At 45.6% G+C, this 15,780-nt stretch overlaps 2 protein-coding genes across 3 annotated transcripts in view; both read left to right on the top strand.

The window, feature by feature from the left end:
- The first annotated feature begins 1,950 nt into the window (after positions 1–1,950).
- On the top strand, positions 1,951–2,973 carry LOC135400663 (speckle-type POZ protein-like). The gene has a single exon (XM_064632492.1). It carries the CDS (start codon positions 1,951–1,953, stop codon positions 2,971–2,973), a length of 1,023 nt encoding a protein of 340 aa, XP_064488562.1.
- A 3,633-nt stretch (positions 2,974–6,606) lies between these two features.
- Positions 6,607–15,780, top strand: part of LOC135401693 (glucose dehydrogenase [FAD, quinone]-like) — a 48,604-nt gene continuing 39,430 nt past the window's right edge. Inside the window, exon 1 of one of the 2 annotated variants that reach the window (XM_064634215.1) lies at positions 6,607–7,102. In XM_064634215.1, the coding sequence (XP_064490285.1) occupies positions 6,973–7,102 (130 nt within the window). In that variant the 5' untranslated portion in view covers positions 6,607–6,972. Of the gene's footprint in view, positions 7,103–15,445; positions 15,466–15,780 lie in introns of those variants that run through there. The other variant, XM_064634216.1, reaches the window with a different exon arrangement.

Below are 15,780 nucleotides of genomic sequence, written 5' to 3'. Positions count from 1 at the left end.
TCGTTACATTAAAAGTTCTTGCGGAGGTAGAGGATATGTTGTCGGAGTGGGGGACACGGGGGGTTAGTATGCGTCCTGGGGCGACTTCAGGGGGAACTGTGCAGACATTCGTCTGTTGTGTGATGAGTCCGGAGCAATGCGAAGTGGCTTTGAGAAGGTTGTAGAAGGTATAATCATACAGTCTCATTTGCTTGTTTGTGCATGCATGGGAATGACGCAAGCACGTGATGATAAGAACTAGTAGTACTCCATTGTGTGGAATTACCATACTTTCCTGCGTATAACGCGCACCCCTAGAAACGGGCCGAATTCGAAAAATGTTCGATTTATAACGCGCACGGCATTGGTGCTAAAAGCTTTTGTACTGTCACTCGTATACACAATAAACCAAAGCGCTGTGTGCTATATTTAAAACACATTTAGTCAAATCCCTTAAACTCCGATGCACCAGCTTGGCTGTCATAGCATATACTTCAGTGTCCTCTGGGCTTTCCGTTTCGCGTCCCTTCTCAATCACGCTATTCCTTTGAAATGAAGTCAAGATTATTGACTGCTGAACAGCATCCTTAAGCAGCATCATTAACGTTTTATGAACTCCAGTGCCTTTTCGCGGGTCCTGTCGAATGACCCTAAGAGATGTGGGAGAAAGCCACAGCACACTCTGGAAGAGGCTAGAATTTTTACATCACCGACTTGAAAAGGAACTTCGCCGGAAAATGTTTCCGTGTCTAACGCGAAGGACCGCTTCGGAGCACATTTTTATTGTATAACGCGTGCATTATACAGCGGACAATGCGGTAGCTGCGTAACCCGGCGCCGAGCCAGACTCTGGGAAACAATCCCGCCCACGGTGCTAGCGGTTTTTGTCGGCCCTTGGTCCGTGGCGTTCATATTGCCCGACGACGGGGACGACATCACTTGGAACGCAGACGGGCATGGCCCTGTCCATGACGAAAACCCGAGACTGGGAAAAAGACGAAAAACAGACGACACAACACAAAGTCTCAAACACAGCTAAAGTTTAATGGACAACCGCACACTTTTAACACATCAGGTGGGGGAGCTGTATCATGGCCCTGTGGCGATGAAGCTCCCCACTCTCCAAAGCCAAAATAAAGTTGTTGTTGGGTAACCACTCGTTGGTGTTAGCCAAGGTCGTACAGAAGGAAGTGGTTGATTCGAATCCTGCCCAAGGTTTTCCCTGGGTTTTCCGACAGGCGAATGTCCGCACAGATCCCCCTGAAGCCGGCCCAGGACGCACACCAACCCCCTCTCCATTGTACTCTCTCTCTCTCCACGACCACGTCTATACGTCGCTCATATACCCATGGTTCCTTCGTGACGCTAACAGGGAATCAAAGAGAAGCACCTCGGAAGCGCTCTACAAAAACTATACAAGTGAAGCTGTCAAATCCAAGACCAGCAGCGTGCTGTCAGCCACTTCAAAAGAACGTGGCGCTTGGCTTATCATATTCTCAGAACCGTTATCGTGACCTTCCCCCCAATCTGGCAAATTTCTCCCAAACCTTCTACATCTTCTACTTCTGAACCGGCGGCGACGCGGACATCAAGGCCAGGGATTTTCCCGGCACCCACCCACCCCGCAACCCCCCAATGCCCCCAAAATACCGGCAAGGAAGGCAGCAGATGTGGGCGTTCCCCCAACGAGCCCCCCTCCCCCCAACAACGACAAAAAAAAAAAGTGAATACCTGTGGCGCCGCGGGCGCCACCATCTTTAAGGTCACGTGTTTCTTGACGTTTGCTGTGACGTGGGAGCAGGACCTGCCCAGGATGCATTGCGTTTGCCCAGCACGCTTTCGTCTACGGGGCATGCGGGGAGCAGTACATTGGACGCCACGCCTGTGGTTAGCAGCCTCGTTGGCGTTCGGAAAGTTACGGTGTGGTGCGCAGCGTTTCTGTGGTTCCTTACGACTGATCAACATTCGAAAATGGCAGGCTTCCTGAAGAATAGCAGCCTTGATACCGAGTACTACATGAACAATAAGGTGACGGAAGCAACGTGCAGGGGTATGTGGGTGATTGAGAACTTCAGTGTTCAATTCGAAGAAGAATGCATTGAAAGTGCAAAGTTTCAGGTTGGTGATAGCGAGTGGTGCTTTAAAATATATGATAAGTACGATGCTACTACGGAATGTAATTATTCTAGCATCGAGCTATTGCGTCTTGGAAATGATCCCATTGAAGCCAAGTGCGACTTTCTGTTCTTAAACGATGAAGCAAGGAAGAGTATCAAAATTAGTCGCAATTCATCATCCTCCACATACGGCATGGGGTGGAACGCTAGGGTAGCCGATGTGTTTAAGCCGTATTTATCTGGTGATGTCCTCACGCTATGTTTCGAATTAACTACATACAAGACGTGTCGGACCACTTTGTGCTCTTCGATTGAGCGTGAAGGGCCGACGATACAAGACGACCTTCGTCAACTGAAGATATCTAATGAGTCCTCTGACGTTGTTCTCGTTGCTCATGGCGGGAAGAAGATTCGTGCGCACAAGCTAGTCCTAGCAATGCGTTCGCCAGTCTTTCGGGCCATGTTCGCCAACGATATGAAGGAGAAGCGCGAGAGTGAAGTGAATCTAAAAGATACAGATGCAGCACTCGTAGAAGAGATGTTGACATTCATGTACACCGACTCAGCGCCGAATATTAAGAGCATGGCAGCAGACCTTATCCTGTTGGCGGACAAGTACGACTTGGAGAGACTCAAGTTTATGTGCGAACGAGAACTTTCTTTGAATTTCAGCGTGGGTACCGTCGTCGATGTGCTCCGGTGGGCGGACAAGTTGAATCGGACACATTTGGCAGATGCTGCTGTGCGGTACATCAATTTGAACAGTAGCGACGTAAGGAAGACCGATAGCTGGAAAGTGATGGTTCAGGAGGAACCACAACTCCTGGAGCGTATCTACTGTGCCCTCCAAGGGCAAGTGGTTAACAGCTCGCCATAGTATATCTGTGTCTCATGGAACTATAACCTTTGCTATACAAGCTGGAGCTGTTATACACTGCCTCGTGCTGCAATGTCAGAATGTGCCACAAACGAAAATAAATGGGCAGCAAGTCGTTGCTCACACATTTGAATGTGTCACCGAATGGATATTGCATAATATTAGAACGGTGGAACTTTTTATTCGCTGACAAACTGTGAAAATAGGCACTCTGAGAAAGAATTTTATTTTTTTTTCAGCGCATAAGCCCTCTTTACCTTTCTGGATACCATAGGACTTGGATCCCTATTGTGAAGGGGCTCATTGTTTCATTCCCCGCATCATCACCAGTAATGGTGGCATTCATGTACGCCGACTCAGCGCCGAATATTAAGAGCATTGCAACAGACCTTGTCCTGAACTTTCTTCGAATTTCAGTGTTAAACGAATGGAGATTGTGCAGCGGCGTAACGTGGGTTGCGAAACGAATATCGCACCCCAAGCACACGGCCCGTTCGTGCACCCATATACCGTCATATACACCCTATACTATTTTTCTTGTCACATACAGTGAACCCTCGTTAATATGACCCCCGATAATCTGACATACGCGCTTTACGACCATACTCCTGGGGAACAATGGAGTGAAGCCTCTGCAAACATCCCCCGTTAATATGACAGTTCCGCATTATGACCAAAATTTTCGGGAACGACCATGGTCATAATAACGAGGGTCCACTGTATATCACTCCCCTTTTTGGAGAGTACAATTACTCTAAAAAAAAATCTCCTCACTCCCTTCAGACCCTTTAACATCCCTACTGGAGACTTAAACGCATGGTTCACACTAGTGCGTTCTGCTACGTACGGATGCGTGCGGGCGCTGGTTACCGTGGCAACAGATACGCGCGCGTGACCTCCCGCAGCAGAACGCTAGGAGTTCGCCCGAGCTCAACTCTTCCGACGCGCGCAGCAGCCCGCAAGCGGAGAACGAATCGCGAGGCCGCTTTCCGAGCTTGCGCAGTAGGTTTGGCTCTGCGAGACTGTTTTCAACATGGCGGCCACCGGAGTGGAAGGCGTTGAAAATCCCGCTTGGCGCTCATTGGCTTACGGTTTGGTGACGCACGCATGCGCCCGCACGCAGCAGAGCGCACTAGTGTGAACCATGCTTTAAAGGGTCTGACCTCTCCGCGTCCAGCCATCCTATCTGCGGCGCAGAAAAAAAATTGAGAACTGATGGACTACTAGATTTCTTTTCGTTCTTAAGTTGAACACGACTATAGTTGTTTGTAACCAACCTCTCTACGCGATTGTATCTCATTACGGCCGAAGTCTCATTACGGCCGATGTCTCAATACGTCCGAAAGTCTCAATACGGCCGATAATCCTTTAATCCCCAAGCGTCTCAATACGGCCGATAATCCTTTAATCCCCAAGCGTCTCATTACGGCCAAAGTCTCAATACGGCCGAAGGTAGTCTCATAACGGCCAAATGTCAAAATGTGTATTGTTTGCTTGTTTGCTTGTAAGAAAAAAAAAAAAAAAGGAGAAATTGTGTATTGTAACGTGCATTGACAAATGTTGCAGCCAGGTATGGATATACATTCCAGAGTGTATAAGCCATGCGGTGTGCCCTTATCATACATATACACATATTGTGAGACAATCAGTATATTATCATACCCCAGCACAATGCAGCATATTGTGTAATGTGTACATCCCAAAGGGTTGATGTTGCTGTGAAGCAGCAGGCTACTATGTGGAGTTAGCTACTTGTGGAGAGCTAGATGAACATCGGCTTTGTTGTGACATTTTTTGGAGTCGTCCTACAGTCACTGGCCAAGAAGGAACATTTATCCCAGTTGACGTCAGTTTATTTCTATTCGCTTTACAATGGTACAATTCTTGCTTCTGGAATGAGTAGACCTGCAAGAAGCAAAGAGCAACCGTGAATAGGCTAGAATATTTATAAAAAACAGACATTTGACTCTACATGGCCGGTTTCAATGTGCACAAGCTGCATACATGTTGATATGTGTCTGTTATTTCATACAAGGCTAACATAGATCTTCATCTAGAAAAAAAAAAATGACAAGCCTTAAGAATGTGACTTCCAGGTAAACACAATGCATGACCATGAGATGAATTTAATTGCATTAGTTCATTCACTTAATGGAAACATGTGAATATGAAACAGTGATACATTACAATTCATGAAATGATGCATGCATGACTTTCCTTTTTTTTCATTTCTTATGAAAGTAGTGCACGAATTAACACTCGTGCACTACTACACCATTTTTCACGAGGGATGCATGAAACACTGTCGCAATATTGTGTGCATGAACCATTGTGTGTGACACAAGCCGTGGGTCACACCGCCTCGGACACACTTTGGGAAGCATAAAACACAGCGATTGCTAATATGGTGGATGCTTCTTTTTTCTTTTTGGCCGTGATGAAACATCTTCGGCCGAAATGAGACTACCTTCGGCCGTAATGAGATTTGGCCGTAACGAGACACTTGGGGATTAAAGGATTTTCGGCCGTAATGAGACTTTCGGCCGTAATGAGACTTTGGCCGTAATGATACTTCGGTCGTAATGAGATGTTACCCTCTACGCACCCTTTGTTTACATATCCCTCCTTCCGCTTCACCTTGTCTTTTGTAGTTTTTCTTTCTCCTTTTCTTTTTTTTTTTTGTGTGTGTGCTGGCTTTGTAAGTAGGTAGTGCCGAAGAAGTGACTCATGTGTGTCATGTAAGGGTCAGGGACAGGTAGGACCGCAACGTCACATCATTCGTCTGTTGATGCGACCGTTTCCAAAATTTGAACAGGGGAGATTCCCCTGGCTGGCAGGAAACGGAAAGGCGGCTGTTCTTCCTTCCTATTGGCTGCTGCACATTCCCGACTCTATGCCCTGCGTGAAATTCAAGACCCTTTCGTTGCAAGTGCAACAGGTCCTGTACGTGTACGTTCAAGTAGTGCGTCACACGCAGCGTTTTCGCGCAGTGAAATTCGTCGTGACGCTCGATGTCGGTCGACCTTCAGTCGTAAAGTGATTGGCGCTTGAGCACAGTACAGGCCTCTACTTTTCGCCTACGGGGGACAAGTGGGAAATTCCCCCCCCCCCCATATATTCTTGCTTCCTGAAATGTCTCTTTTTTTGCGCCCCGGTGGGCGGGCTTAGGTGGAGTGGGGCAGTTGCCCCTCATGGCCACGTAGACGCCGGCCCCGCGCCCATAAGTTCCCAACATGCAGTTTCCAGTCAACACAATCACTCCATGGTAGGGGAAAGAGAGACGCGGAACAAGGACTTCTTGCATAATGTAAAACCCCGGGACTAGGGAACACGAAGGGACAGACACAACACGAAGACGAAGACACAACACGACTTTGTGTTGTGTCTGTCCCTTCGTGTTCCCTAGTCCTCGGGGTTTTACATTATGCATCATCTTCACCAGTTCGCTTGCTTCCTAGCCATTTTTTCAAGGACTTCTTTTTCCGCGTCTCTCGTCCCCTACCCTTCTTTCGAAAATCACTCCAGTTGCGACATTCTTTGACACAAAGTTATCCAAGACCCCAATGTTACACTGGCAACCAAGATCTTACGCTGTATCTATCGTCCGCCCATATCTAGCAGACGACAGCTGATCTCATCTGCGTCGCAACACGCCACCAGGTGGCGCGGCAATGCAAAACGCGCCGCGTAACCCATCCAGAGGCCATCGTACCTGAAAAAATGCTAGCCGGCTTCCCCGCGCGTCGTCCAAGGTAGAATCTAGGCCATGCTCCCCGATTGGCCGTCCTTGGACGACTTCTCGAGTAGTGTGTGGAGGGATATTTGCAGTTTGAGTCGCGCCGGAGGCCAAGGCCAGATCCGCTCTTCACGACGGTCAAGTTCAAGAAGCCGGCGTGCATGGAGACGCCGCGTTTCGTACGGGAATCTTGACGTGAAGCCGCGCATGGTGTTTTCAGTTCGTTCGCTGGTTGTGTACGGCGGTTCGGAAGACTCGTGAAAATGGTTGCACTGGATATACCCATCTTACCGGCGACGATACCGTTCCTGGCGTTTCTTTTCGTGCGCCTCGGAGAACGTGTTGTGCCGTTTCAGAGTGAACATCTACGGAAGGAATACGACTACGTGATCGGTGAGTTTTGTCCAGCATGTCGTCGAGCGCTCTCTGGGGGGTGGTGAAAGCGACCGATTTAGAAAGCGGACGTGAAATATAAAAGTCGCCACGGCATAATATGACAAGGAAAGATACTACGTATAAAGTGGAATATATTTCATTGAGTTTGTGGAGCTACTTAAAGACAAAACACGTCTTTGTCCACTGTTCTGTTCATTCGTTTGGTGTTTATTGTCATTTCACGTTGCCTTCAAACGTTGCTCTTCTCACACATAATAATCACTAAGCGAGGCGAGGTATTCAGCGATGGACACATTTCTTGACCAATCACGTTGGCGTGTGCGGACAGCACTACCTTCATTTACTACCGCCGTACGTTTTGTACCGAAACATTTGCATTGATCCGTGCGTAGGATCGCAAACGGAGAAGGGGGCGTGTTCCCACGTGGTTAGCAGACATCCACTCATGATTACCCCCGCTATTGATGATAAGATTGAGCTGCACAGCACGAGCAAGTCCTCTACCTCTTCCATAGTTCTGACATAGTTGACAGACAATGCTGCATTGCTAAAGCTATTGACAAACTATACTACTACACTACTAGAGCTACGTAATACTACTAGTACTACTACACTACTAGAAATACCTACGTATCTCGCATTGTGATTTCGAGAATCATCACCTGACGTTTTAGATGGTCTGTCGTTTGAAATCAACTCTCGATCGCTCAGTATGATTAAATTGCTTGGCCCATATGGTCAAACCTAATTCACGTACTGTTTGATTGGATAAAGAAAAAAAAAAGCAATCAGTAGGTGAATTAGTTTTGATTACATCTGACCTACTCATACACCTACTCTGTGCCCTGAAAGCAGTGCTTATTTTTCTAGACAATGTAGGACGTTGGGTCTCCTGCGCGAAGTTCTTCGTTATATTTTCAAGAAATTACCTCCAGCAGAGTATCGTCTACCTAGATGAAACACCCACTTTATGATAACCAAAGTGAAGTTTTTTTTTTTTTTTGCAATGTTTCTCTCATTTTTAAGATTTTCGTCACACGTAACACGATACGCTATAATACTTATAGAGATATCGAGGTAGCTTTTTAGGATATCACGAATCCCTATCCAGCCACGGAAGCAGTCGAAAAACGAGCGCGTGACTTTGTTTGTAAAACAGGATACCTGCAGCTCGAATCGGTTTCCGTGTAAAGTGGGTGAAACACGTTTTTTTTTTTCTTTCCTACGAGATTGATTGATTCATCGGAAAAAAGTGGAGATGTTAGTCTCAAAACACTCGTGCCACCCATACGAAATTACTTTTTGACTTTATAATGCTTATTGTACGGAAGGAAGCGCAGAAACGCTGTGTCCAGCAGCACACATCTGACTCAAACAGCCTTGTTGATTGCGGACTCGAAGGAGTGTATCAGGCACGTCTTAATTCTTTCGTGAATGATCCCCATTTTTTCCCTTTCAATCATCATCATCATCATCATCTTTCGTGAATGCAGATGTGGTCTAGCACCATTTCCACCGAAACATGTGGCGGAACCAAAATATACAGGGTGTTCAAAATTAAGCTTTCACGAGCGCTACGCAGACACAGCGATGACAGGAAACCGGATGGTAACTTTACGCTATACTTGTGTAAGAAACAGGTGCTGCTAATTATGTAGCACCTGTTTCTTACTCAAGGAACACAAAAATAGCACCAGTTTTTCTTTTGTTCGCCTATTTATAAAGTGCTAGTGAAAGCTTAATTTTGAACACCCTGAGAACACCCTGTATTCTCTGAGAACACCCTGTATTGAGAACACCCTGTATCATTGAGAACACCCTGTATTTCTACCTTCCTGAGCTGTGCGAGGAATGTAAAACCGAAGCAATCACCGATGAAAGATGAAAGTCACTGAAAAGGTTAGCCAGCTGTAGGGATCGAAGCCACATCTTCTCGAATTTGAGGCTTCGTTTGTATCTGTCCCTTCTATGTTGTTCCCCAGCCTCAGAACATCAGTTTATCTCTTGAAGCAATCACACCCTACCGATATATACCCGATCTGGCTTTCCCTCCAGTCCATCTGAGGAGCATTTTGTTTCAATGGCATCATTTCCTTTTCATCACGTACAGAAGAAAATGGACCGATGAAAGACAAAAGCGACAGAAATAAAAGCGCGTGGTCATCATCCTGAGGTCACTAACCCGAGATACCATGAAGGAAAGTGTTGGCGACCTTGAGGGCACACATGGCACGGCCAACGCACTCCCCTCCGATATCAAAATCCTCCCAACCACTATCTCTACGTGCCCCAGAAGGGGGTGCATTTAAAGTAGGACAGAATGGACGGCAGCTCCCTCGGGGGCTGTATCTCAATGTTCCCGGAATGAAGGTAGAAGATACGCCAGTAAATATGTGACAGCAAATTCGTGCATGACCACTTTCCGATACAGCGTTTTTTTTTTACTCGTGTAGACGAAACCTTTACGTCCGTGAAGAATGGTAGAACATCTCTGTATGATGGAGGTCAATGTAAGGGATTACGACGTAAGCGAAATCAACGTTTCTTACTTGGCGTTACGAATCGTGTAGTTTTTTTGCTTCTTTTATTGGGTTCGCGCTAAAAAAAAATGGCAAAGAAAATCTTAATTTGTACATGATTGATTTAAAAAAATGAAAAGTCACGTGGCTTCGAATTTGTATGTCTTGTTCGTAATTATAACTGGACGTACTTTTGTGAAGCTTTTACGGTTGTGGTTTAGCACATTATAGCGAGCTTTAGTACATCGGAAGAACTCTACGAAAATGACAGGATAAAGGCACCGGGATCATTATATTAATTAATAAATAGAGAGGAATAATAATAATGGTAATGACGGCGAACAGCTGATGCGATGCACATAGCTGATAATTCACGAATTTCATTGAAAGCATAGAAAAAACACACAAAAAACACAAACGCAACAACGTAACGGTATTTCCGTTCAAGAAAACAGAATCCAGCCACTTCAACTATATGAAAGGCTTCTGTTCACATCTGGAGGCCTTCACACGCAATGCATTGTATTCGTAGCAGACGACAGAAACGAAACGTCGTTTGCTTTTGATCGTCTGTCGTCTGCTTTCGCTGTCATTGTTTCAAACAACGGTCGCTTTCTTGCGTTTCTGCGAATGCGACACACGAAAAAGTAAAAGGTGAGATGGAACACAATGTATCCGCGTTTTGTGAAGCAGTCCCTGAGCCACAGCCTGTCACGGCCGATTGCTTGCTGTCGTACTTTCCAAAGGACGGTCAATGGGCTCTTGCATTCTATCTGCAAATCCCCTCCGATATACTGGAAGTTTCCTTTAGAGCATCAGGATTACCTTCTTCTTCTAACTACGAAGGTTGTGCATCGTGCGAGGCGATGAATAGCTTACCACGGCGGTTTCAACCGGACTGAAGCGAAGGCTTAGGCGTCCAATTGTTACTTTTTTGGATAGCAAGGTAAGCTTAGTTACTTTGCTGTTTGATTGTTTTCCTTTTTTAATTGGTGCCCCAGATATAGTGAATACCCTTGTAAAGTTTGAACATCGTAGCCATTACGCGGCTCTGTTGGGTCACATGGCAAGATCCTATTCATCCCTCAAACCGATTTCCCTCAAGTTCATTTGGACAATTTTTCAGCCATTCTGAATCAACAATCACTAGAACAACAATAACAAAAGTACACTTGCTTGGTGATATAGCTCTTTGTCACTCTCCTTCCAAATTGTTTATTTTATTTTTCTCAACAACGTAAAAAAAAAAAAGGCACAGCTCCAGAGCCCGGTGTCTTTACTTCGTCACCACTTTCGTATGACACCGCTTTGCACCGTTCAAGCCCTTTCCCGTGTGGGCTTGCATGGTATTCCTGCGTGGGACCGTTTTGCAGAGTCCGCCCACAAGTATTTGCCAGTAGAGAGCAGCCGTCTGTGGCCATCCATGCCCTCCTGTTTCCTGACCCTCATGTCCAGCGGTGTGTGACACATCGCCATCCTTCTCGGCGCGGAGGAAAGTTACGAACGAGGGGAAAACTCAAAGAGACGGAGAAAAAGAACGCTCCAAGATGTTGTCTTTCTCTTCTCTTTGCCGTTCAGCAGCACTGAAGGGACTGCTGCTGCTGCTGATTCACTCCCGTGGGCCATGACGACCTATCTGGTCTCGGTGATAGCCTTGTTAGATAATTCACGATGTATTCTAAATACTTATCGAAAGGCTAGCAAGCGGAGTGCTCAAGACTTGAAAATATCGTCTTGGGCACACTAGAGTCACTAAATAGGGGACAGAGTAGTGCCACTGAGGATCAACGGCAAGCGCATCCGCCATATTGAGTCCAGCACCGCAGCGTCATACTCTGTCTCGTATTTAGTGACTCTAGTGCACACCTACTACGCGTTCGAGACGATATAGCATTCTCTCTTTGGTAATAACGCCGACCATAGGTAACGCTGCGGTTTTCCTTGAGTCTCCGGCAGACTTTCCAGCCAGATTTTGGGGGAAGTTCCTCCTGAAGTCTGCCCAGGACGTATATTAGCCTTATGTCCCTCACCCCGTCTTGCTTTCCTTTCTCGAGAACAAAGCTATGCACTGAGTTGAGAAAATAGCTGGCCATGTAATATCCAATCGTCTTAAATGGTGTCTTCATTTCCAGACCCAAATTCCCTTTCTTTCCTTTTGTTTCTTGTTTTCTTTCCCTTTCCTTTCTTTTTGTTTCTCTTTTCTTTTCTTTTCCTTTCTTTCTGTTTCGATCCCCCTTTTTTCTTTTTCCTTCCTTTCCTTTTTCGTTTGCCCCTTCCCCCCTTTTTTTCCTTTTTTTTCGGAATAGCAAGCCGACTCTTTGCCTGGCTAACCTTTCCTTTCTTTTTTCTTAATAAACATATTCCCCCCCCCCCCCAAATTCCCGAAGATAGTACTCGAACCCCGTGCGACACTTCGTTCATTGAAAGACATCCTCAGGATGTCCTGGGGATGTCAAACAGCACCAGGGGTGTCCACCACTTTTCTAACTATATACCTTCAAAGCTGTCCCTCACCTCACCACGCAATACGACACCTTGGTAACGCAACACAACTGGTATTTCCCGATGAAACTTTTTGTGAGGTACAGTGACCGTTAAATCCCGCGTCGCTCAAAAGCGGAGACAGATGTAGCGCGATTACGTGTGAAAAAGCAGCGTGGGTGAATTAGTGCGTGACGATTACAAAGGGTGTGAAGCGGCACTGTAGGTACGTTATATTTCTTGGCCTTCAAAAGAAGTAATGCTCTTTAAATGTACGCGTAACGCTGAACACGCGCACGTTTTCGCGAGCTGCTTTCATTTTTCTTCACTGCTACTCTTGAAAAGCAAAGGAACTTAGTGCCAGCTGGTAGAGGTAAAAAAAAAAACGAAAGAAAAAACAAGGTTTATTTCTATTTTTTTTTTCATTCCGTGTTAGCACCGGGACGCAACTATGCTGTAAAAGCTGACAGGGGACAGCAAGAAGTGATGAGAGACGGAAATTGCGTCCTGGGACGACTTCATGGGGGGGGACATTGTTAAGCATACAGTGAACCCTCGTCAATATGGCCCTCGATATTCTGACATACGCGCTTTACGATCACACTCCTGGGGAACAATGGAATGAAACCTCTGCAAATCCCTCCCCCCTTTAATATGACAATTCCGCATTATGACCAAAATTTTCAGGAACGACCATGGTAATAATATGTAACGAGGGTTCGCTGTATTGAAAACATTTGCCGGGAAGCCCAGACAGAACCTCGTGCAGTACATCGGATGGTAGGGTTTGAGTCCACCATCTCAAAGTCATCAAAATGACCTTGGCGCTGTGTTACCACCACAGTGTCTGCAGAGCCTCAGTGTCTAAACGTATCTAAAGGGACGTATCTATCACATCACATCACACACGCGTTCGCGTTATGTCTGACAACATGCAATCGGTTACAGATCTTATGCGTGTCGTAAGGCCTTCTGATAATGGCTTCAAGAAAGAAAGAAAAAAAAAAATCTCGCGGTGCTCTCTTCAGGAAAAAGAAAAAAGAAGAAGAAAAAGAAAAAGAGAGCCGAATCTAAATACGTCCTGCAGATCCGTTTTTCCATCTCGTGACCATCCAACTGCCTCTTTCATGTTTTCTAGGGCGTACGTACAAAGAGACGAGGAAATTGTTGACGCCTTGGATGCAGTCTTTCCTTATTGATGCATCGCGTAAGAAATAAGTGCATAATCTCCACGTTCTGCGTAAGAGATTACATACCCACTCTTTACGGGGTCGCAACAGGACTACCTTTCTAGAAGTCATCTTACAAGATGTGGGGTTTTGTCTTTCAAGTTCCCGTCGGTTCAACCCCACCTTGGGAACATCTGGCGCCGTGGGATTATCTACGCTGCTCTCCGCCACAGTACTCTATTTCTATGGCCGTAGTCGCGCAAAGACTTATCGTTGAAATCGACGGGTCTTCATCGAAAGGTGCGAGGCCCTGCCCATTTCCGTATACTTAGTTACTGGCTACCCTTCCCGATTTCCCGTTTAGGAATCACATTCACAAAACAACGTTTTTTGGTGAATGTTATAAAGCCAAATCGCTCCCTTTTTGTGTATATCGTATTCAATATACGGTCTACAATATTACAAACCGTAAATTGAGCACGTTTTTAAGGGTTGCTTTCAGGGATGGGCATAAATACACTTTTCGGGTATTTAAATATAAATACAAAATACTACATGTTTTCATGTATTTAAATACTGCTTATAAATACTCTATGTTGAAAGTAATTAAATACAAAATATAAATACAATAAGACAGTATTTAAATACTGTAACTACTTCCGTAAATACTTTGAGCCGTCTAGGCACATTATTCTTTTAAATTAGTGTATAAATGGAGCCACCTATGGATGCATCTCTGCTGCACACAATGCCCACATATTTCTTTATTTTTCCGTGATGCAGTGTGATGATTTTAGCATCTTGCGTGGACCGACTTTCCATTGAACGGAAACGTCACCTTGAGTCTCAGGAGCAGCGAAGGGGGTGTTAGGACGGTAACGGGAGAAGAACCCACGACGACTCAAAACCAGCTAATGAACCCGTTATCGCTTCATCCACTTCCTGTATGTTGAATAAAGTGTTTATTTGCCGGTTTTGAGTCGTCGTTGTAAGTTCTTGTCCCGTCTGTCTGCCCTGTCCAGTTCCTCCCGCTGCAACGGGGGTGGCGATGCCCTCATTCGCGCATTGTGGTGTTTTCTAGAAGGACGGAAATCCCTGAACACACGGGATGAGTGACCTGTAGCCTCTAACCAAGCTATCCTTCATCGCTGGAGGCTAACGATGTGGAACTCGAGAGAAGCCCACAAATACAGGAAGATGAGATATGTGTATTTAAGTGTATTTTAAATATAAATACGCCTAAAACAGTATTTAAATATAAATATAAATACATTTTTCTTGCCTGTATTTAAATACGTATTTTAAATACATGTATTTATATTTTAAATACTATTTTAAATACAATGTATTTAAATACTGCCCATCCCTGGTTGCTTTGTACGGTGTATCATTGAGATTAAGCGTGCTTGCAGATTGCTGGTCAAACCCCTTGGTTGTTCACAGATTGCGATTGCATGTCGGAGAAGCTTTCGCGGGTTTACGATAGTGACGGAATTCCTTTACACATTTTGCTTGGCCACTATCATCTTCTATTTCGCCTCAGTTGCCATAATGCACAAAAACACCAAACTATCACCTAATTGCTTCTTTTTTTTTCGAATACAATGAGAAACTACGGGTTTACGGGTGTGCTTGTACTTCGCCAGAACAATGATAACAGATTGATCATCAGGTCAATTCTTACGTGTAGCGACATACGTCTCGTGACTAGTCGAGCGCTGTTCCACACTCTCGTACAATCACGAACGGCATGCCATCTCATATAAATACATATGCCGTACTTAGAGATTACAGCCATCCATATAGGTCGAAACCATGCACCCAGGACAAGCAAGCAAGCAAAGTGTGCATCACAATAACGACACTAATTGCCGCGGAAACGCCTATCAGTTGCGCACGCCATCAGATAACGATCTTAATGTGAGAGGGGGGGCTTAATAAGCGGCCATGCGTTCATGTCACGGGTCGTGTGCAAGATATTCATCGTGCAGGAAGCTTCGTCGGGTATCGAGACAAAATATTTCTCCACTCACGCCGTGATGCTTATATGGGGGTTGAAGTACGCAATATCGTTCGTTGAGTGCAATGTTTGGGACCGAACTGGTTCAGCTCATGGGCATCTCTCCGGCATCGAGAGATGATATAGGGGACGGCGCTCAAATGGTGTCAGCAGCACTGATGGTGTTTTGAGGTCAGTAGCAGCTATGTTTGTGCCCTAACGGCGCTGTGTTTATTACGATTGCATGCGGCTGCGTATTTTGAATCTGGGCGGAAGATCGCGTGGCGTTTTTTGGCAGTTACAAACGGTTGGATCGATCAGGTTCGGGTCGATGTCCCTGGTAATAAAATGACACCGCTTTCGGGCAAGTTATAAATAGGGCCTGACTTTTTCGGGTTTTATTTTTGGCCAAATTCGGGGGGTAAATATCGGGTGATATTTTTCATTCGAAAATTCGGGTGTATTCGGGTTAAATCTCGTTACGGCATATTCTGTCGTCTGGAATTC

This window comes from Ornithodoros turicata, chromosome 7 (genome assembly GCF_037126465.1).
Source record: "Ornithodoros turicata isolate Travis chromosome 7, ASM3712646v1, whole genome shotgun sequence".
Lineage (NCBI taxonomy): Eukaryota > Metazoa > Arthropoda > Arachnida > Ixodida > Argasidae > Ornithodoros > Ornithodoros turicata.
The sequence above is the reverse complement of the archived record's forward strand: the minus strand, read 5'-3'. Positions and strand labels throughout refer to the sequence as shown.

Bases quoted from the DNA above. Each gene is read 5' to 3' on its own strand.
- LOC135400663 (XM_064632492.1), top strand. From the start codon at position 1,951: ATGGCAGGCTTCCTGAAGAATAGCAGCCTTGATACCGAGTACTACATG.